Source organism: Solanum stenotomum, chromosome 1, assembly GCF_019186545.1.
Source record: "Solanum stenotomum isolate F172 chromosome 1, ASM1918654v1, whole genome shotgun sequence".
Lineage (NCBI taxonomy): Eukaryota > Viridiplantae > Streptophyta > Magnoliopsida > Solanales > Solanaceae > Solanum > Solanum stenotomum.
The window spans coordinates 56,979,987-56,986,750 of NC_064282.1; the positions used below are offsets into that span (position 1 = coordinate 56,979,987).

Sequence of the window (6,764 nt, forward strand, 5' to 3'; positions counted from 1 at the left end):
CTCGCAGTTTCAACAGAAGTCTTCAGCTCCAGCACCTTCATCGGCTAGTGTTCCATCATCTAAGTTCTGAAATAATCAGAAAGGTAGGGCAACAAGCTCTAAGTCTCAAGGTAGTGGTTCAGGCACCAGAACCTACCCAGCTTGTCCTAAGTGTGGTAAGAACCATCCGGGTGAGTGCCTTGCAGGAAATGAAGGATGCTTTGGGTGTGGTCAGTTTGGTCACAGGTTGAAAGATTATCCTTCTAAATAGGGTCAGGGGGACAATAATAGTAGATCTCAGTCCACAACTTCAGTAGCACTGGCAGGTCTCCTAACTCAGCAGGGTAACTCATCTGGTACAGATGGCAGACAACGCCAAAATTGGTTGTATGCTTTTTAGGATCGCCAGGATCAGGAAGATTCTCCTGATATGGTCACTGGTACATTACGAGTCTTTAATCTAGATGTTTATGCTTTGTTAGATCCAGGGGCTATTATTTCCTTTGTAACTCCTTATATAGCAGTCAACTTCAATGTTAGTCCCGAAACTCTTTCAGAACCCTTCTCAGTCTCTACTCCAGTCGGTGACCCAGTTATAGCTAAACGGGTATACAGAAATTGCCCTGTTACAATCTCCCAAAAAGTCACGTCAGCAGATCTTGTAAAGTTAGAAATGGTAGACTTCGATATCATTCTAGGCATGGATTGGTTACATTCCTGTTACGCCTCAGTCGATTGTAGAACTAGGATTGTTTATTTTCAGTTTCCACATGAACCAATCTTAGAATGGAAGGGTAGTAGATTATTGCCTATGGGTCAATTTATTTCTTACCTTAAGGCCATAAAACTGATCTCTAAGGGTTGTCTCTATCATTTAGTTCGGGTTAAGGATTCAAGCTCCGAAACCCCAACTCTTGAGTTAGTTCTAGTAGTCAATGAGTTCCCAGAAGTGTTTCCAAAAGATCTTCCTGGAGTTCCTCCTGAAAGGGAAATCGACTTTGGAATTGATCTCCTTCCAGATACCCAGCCTTTTTCTACTTCTCCCTACAGAATGGCTCCAGTTGAGCTTAAGAAATTGAAAGAGCAGTTGAAAGACCTTCTAGATAAGGGCTTCATCAGACCCAGTACTTCCCCATGGGGTGCACCAATGTTGTTTGTAAAGAAGAAATATGGTTCTCTCAGGATGTGTATCGATTATAAACAGTTGAACAAGGTCACAATTAAGAATAAGTATCACATCCCCAGGATTGATGACTTTTTTTTTACCAACTTCAGGGTGCTAGTCATTTCTCAAAGATAGACCTCAGATCCGGTTATCATCGGCTCAAAGTCAGAGACAGTGACATCCCAAAAATAGCCTTCAAAACTTGGTATGGTCATTATAAATTTGTAGTTATGTTATTTGGACTAACCAATACTCATGCAACTTTCATGGATTTGATGAACAGAGTGTTCAAGCAGTACTTGGACTCGTTCGTTATCGTACTTATTGATGATATCCTCATTTACTCTAGGAATAAGGAAGAACATGCGAATCATTTGAGGGTTGTCCTGCAAACTCTCAAAGATCGCCAGTTATTCACTAAGTTTAGAAAATGTGAGTTTTGGTTGCAGTCAGTTTCTTTCCTTGGGCATGTAGTGTCTAGCGAAGGGATTCGAGTGGATGCTCAAAAGATAGAAGCAGTGAAACAATGGACCAGACCTACCTCTCCCACAGACATCAGAAGCTTCTTGGGTTTGGCTGGCAATTACAGAAGGTTCGTGGAAGGATTATCATCCATAGCCTCTCCATTGACTAAGTTGACTTAGAAAAATGTTAAGTTTCAATGGTCAGATGATTGTGAGAAAAGCTTCGCAAAACTAAAAATTAGGTTGACTACAACTCCTATTTTTTACTCTACCATAGGGTTTAGACGGTTATGTTATCTATTGTGATGCATCTAGAGTCGGCCTAGGTTGTGTGTCGATGCAGCGAGGTGAGGTTATAACATATGCTTCTAGACAACTTAAGGTGCATGAGAAGAACTATCCAACTCATAACCTCGAGCTTGCAGCAGTAGTGTTTGTACTTAAGATTTGGAGACATTACTTGTATGGTGTTCACGTAGATGTGTTCACAGACCATAAGAGCCTTCGGTAGGTGTTCACCCAGAAAGAGTTGAATCTTTGCCAGAGGAGATGGCTTGAGTTTCTCAAGGATTATGATATGAGTGTGCATTACCATCCTGGTAAGGCCAATGTAGTAGCAGATGGTCTTAGTAGACTATTGATGGGTAGTGTAGCACATGTTGAGGAAGAAAGAAATGAACTAGCAAAATATGTCCACAGACTTGTTCGCTTAGGAGTTCGTCTTATGAGCATATCATATGGTGGTGTAATAGTTCAAAATGGGTCAGAATCATCATTGGTAGTGGAGGTTAAGGAAAATCAAGACAGTGAACCGCTATTGCTTCAACTAAAGGGTGCAGTCCATTAGCATCAGCAGAAAGTTGAGGTTTTCTCCCAAGGGGGATATGGTGTGCTTCGCTATCAGGGTCGATTATGTGTTCCTAAGGTGGGTGAATTGAGACAACAGATTATTGCAGAAGCCCATAAATCCAGGTTTTCTATTCATCCAGGCGCCACTAAGATGTATCGTGATCTATGGGAAGTCTTTTGGTGGAATAGAATAAAAAGGGATATAGCGGATTTTGTCGTTAAGTGCCCCAATTGTCAGCAAGTCAAGGTAGAACATTAGAAATCAGGAGGTATGACTCAAGATATTGACATTCCTACTTGGAAGTGGGAAGTGATCAACATGGACTTCATCATAAGTTTACATCGTATTCGCAGATAACATGACTCCATTTGGGTGATAGTTGATAGAGTTACCAAGTCTGCACGTTTTTTGGCAGTCAAGACTATAGATTCGGTGGAGGACTACGCCAAGCCTTACATTAATGAGATAGTCAGGTTGCATAGGGTGCCTTTGTCTATCATCTGAGATAGAGGTCCTCAGTTTACCTCTAATTTCTGGAAGTCATTTCAGAAAGGTCTTGGTACCCAAGTTAATCTTAGCATATCATTTTATCTGCAGACAGATGGGCAGGCAGAGCGTACCATTCAGAACTTAGAGGACATGTTGAGAGCTTGCGTGATCAATTTCAAGGGTAGTTGGGATGATCACCTTTCTCTTATAGAGTTTGCCTACAAAAATAGTTACCATTCCAGCTTCAGATGGCCCCTTATGAGGTATTGTATGGGCGTAGATGTAGATCTCTAATTGATTGGTTTGAAGTAGGTGAAGCAGACTTAATAGGGATAGATTCAGTTCATGATGTTATAGAGAAAGTACAACTCATTAGAGATAGACTCAAGACAGCCCCGAGTCGCTAGACAAATCAGATTGCAGATTTCAGAAGCTACAAGTTCCACCGACGGACCGTAGGGTGACCTACGATCCGTGCTGGTGGTCCATGGATGGTCACCTGAAGCCCTCCCTAGAAAAGTCCCAAAATTTTGGCTATTTATCGACTCACGCCGGGACCTACGAATCGTAGATCAAGCCACGGTCCGTGGTCCAGGGCCGTAAGTTAGACCCCCAAATTCCAATCTCAATCACCGATCGATGGTTGACCAGCACGGACCGTTGGTTGATCCACGATCCATCGGTCCTATCCGTCAATGATCCCGACAACTTTTAAGTTAGGGGTCTTTTGGTCTTTTCCTTATGCGTTGGACCCCTAAACTACGTTGTTTAACCCCTAAACTATGTAGTTTTGGTCAGTTTTAGCCTAGTAAACAAACTAGAACTTACCTAAGTTAGATCATTCACCAAAACTTAGAAAACTAGAACGTAAAGAGGAGAAAGAAGTCAAGAACCCTAGTTCAAGAACGCAACAGGTTGTCATCAGTTTCAGCCCCAAAATCGAAAGATTTCTCCGTGGAATTCGTCACCAAGTATGTGAGATTTCACTAGTGGGTTCTTTTCGCCCATTAGGTCCCTAGATTTCAATCAGAATCTTGATTCCCCTAATATTAACTAGACCTAGGGTTTCTTTAATGTTAGAAATTGTTGGGTTTTAGCTGTTAGAATGATCCAAGTCAGATTACCATGAATTCAGTATCTTTTGGTGTAGATTCTTTCATGAATTTAGAACCTTAGCTATGTAGTTTTTTTAGTTCATGAATTACACATGCGAGGTCAGATATTTCAGACACATAAATACATGCCTCGGTTTTTTAATGTCCATTATCAGTATATTAATGTTGCATGCCAGTATTTTGAGCTATCCAATATTACAACATTTCAGTCATAGAATGTTAATTACTTAATCAATTAGGAGAAGCTTAATACAGAGTGAACTAGGGTCAGTCACCCTCAAGTCTTAGAACTACATGCCCCCATAGGTTGTAAGTCCCCTCTGTGGACATTATTTTAGTGATCACGCCAACATGCCCCTATACCTCTGGCAGTGTATATTGGGTCCTCTCGATGGGGCGTATACATCAGACTCCACATTTAGCACGTGTGGTTTTATGTAGTTTATTAGTAGCTCCCTTACAGTTCAGTCAGATTTTATTGCATTGACCATGTTATCTGTATAGTTCACTATTCAGTCTCAGCATGTTATAAACGTGGTCATTGCATTCAGTTTAGCCATGTTTAGTATTTCCAGTATCATTATCATGATCAAATTATATCCTTGCTTTATTGCTTGTTCAGTTATGTTATTATTCAGTTTTACTCTATACTGCATGCTCAGTACCTTTCAAGTAGTGACACATACTCTTTACTACATCTTCTCGTGATGTAGGTTCAGGTCCTCAGCAGTCAGATCACGCATAGATCGGATCCCGATCTTCAGTTCAACAACATCAGTGGTGAGTCCTCATTCTTCAAGAACAATTGACATGTTATCTTTCCATTTTAGTCTTTAGTTTTTAATTTTTGCTAGATTTAACTGGGGCAAGTCGCAGTACTTCTAGTCAGTTTAGAGGCTTACTTCAGACATAGTTAGTTTTAGCTTTAGTGTTTGAGTTTGACTTTTCAGTTGTTTTTGAACTCTCACTTTTCATTTATTCAGATAGTATATGGTTATTCCCCATCATTTCAGTTTACAAGATGATTTAGCTTCCGCACAGTATGTCTTTACTTTAGTTTATCTTTAGTATGCTTATGATATGCCAACAGAGTTAACTTAGGGTCACTCGTGATCCTATGTCCCGTGTCCGTGTCTTGTGGGTAGCTTCGGGCAGTGATAAGAGTGAAGTGTGCACAACTTCAAGCCTTAAGAAGGGATTTTGAGACTTTGCAGAAGAAGGAAGAAGAGTCTGTAACGAGTTACTGTTATAAAACAATGGAGATAAGCAACAAAATGTGATTTCATGGTGAAAAGATGACTGATGTCACAATTGTGGAAAAGATATTGCGCTCCCTAACGCTGAAGTATGACTATGTCGTTTGCTCCATTGAGGAGTCAAAAAATATAGATAAGTTATCGCTTGACGAATTTCAAAGTTCTTTATTGGTACATAAGCAAAAGATGAACCGTAGTTCATCTTCTGAAGAGCAGGCTTTGAAGGCATCTACTAATACTCATTGTTATAAATTTCAGAGCCAATGATGTCATCTTCAGAGGAAGGAATTTTGACAAATCCAAAGTAGAATGCTATCGATGTCATAAATTTGGTCATTATAAGTCTGAATGTTATGCTAGGCTGCCTAATGACAAGTATAAGAAGTCAAATTTTGTTCAAAGTAACGAAGTTGAGACATTGTTGATGGCAGTCCAAGTAGAGAAGGAACTTGAACAAAACGTTTGGTATTTGGATACGGGTTGCAGTAATCACATGTGTGGAAGTAAGTCTTCTTTTTTCATTTTTAAATGAAAACTTCCGTTCAACAATTAGTTTTGGTGATTCTTCCACTGTGAGTGCAATTGGAAAGGATGATATTAAGATTAGAACCAAGAATGGTTTTGAAGAAACGATCTCAAATGTGCTATATGTTACTACTTTGAAAAGCAATCTGCTAAGTGTTGGTCAATTGCAAGAAAAATGATATGTTATAACTATTAAGAAAGGTGCATGTAAGATTTATAATTCTACTAGACGGGCTATTGCTGTTGTGATATTGAGTTCAAACAGGTTGTTCTCGCTGAAAATAGAGAATATTCACCGTTGTTTGAAAGCAGAAATAAGAGATCTGTCATGGTTGTGGCATTTTAGATATGATCACTTGGGTTTTGGCAAATTAAAAGTTCTCTAACAAAAAAAATATGGTTATAGGTCTTCCTGAAATTACAATTTCGTCCCAAGTATGAGAGGAATGTGTTGTCGACAAAAAACATCGTTCTCAATTTCCAAAGCAAAGTCGTGGAGAGCCAATGATGTTTTGGAACTTTTGGACATTTATGGCCCAATTAAACCAGCTTCTAATGGAGGTAAACGATACTTTATTACGTTTACTGATGATTTTTCTTGAAAAACTTGGGTTTATTTTTTACATGAAAAATCTAAGGCTTTTAAAGCATTTGAAAGCTTCAAGGTTCATGTAGAAAATAAGACAGGAAAGAAAATCAAGACTCTTCGGATGGATTGTGGTGGAGAGTATTGCTCTAAAGTTTTTGATGTGAATCTGATGGCATTAGAAAAGAGCTTACAACATCTTATACACCACAAGAAAATGGTGTATCAGAGAGGAATTAAAATAGAACCATCATCAATATGGTTCAGAGTGTGCTCGCAAAAGAAAGAGTGAAAAAAAGTTATTGGCCAGAAGCTATAACTTTGAGCATTCACGT

General features: G+C 39.4%; 1 protein-coding gene across 1 annotated transcript; it reads left to right on the plus strand.

Moving 5' to 3' along the window:
• The first annotated feature begins 5,357 nt into the window (after positions 1 to 5,357).
• LOC125854596 (uncharacterized) lies at positions 5,358 to 6,189 on the plus strand. The gene is made up of 4 exons (XM_049534177.1): positions 5,358 to 5,543; positions 5,662 to 5,783; positions 5,872 to 5,998; positions 6,109 to 6,189. The coding sequence occupies exons 1-4, from the start codon at positions 5,358 to 5,360 to the stop codon at positions 6,187 to 6,189; spliced, it is 516 nt and encodes a 171-aa protein (XP_049390134.1).
• Positions 6,190 to 6,764: the final 575 nt, after the last annotated feature.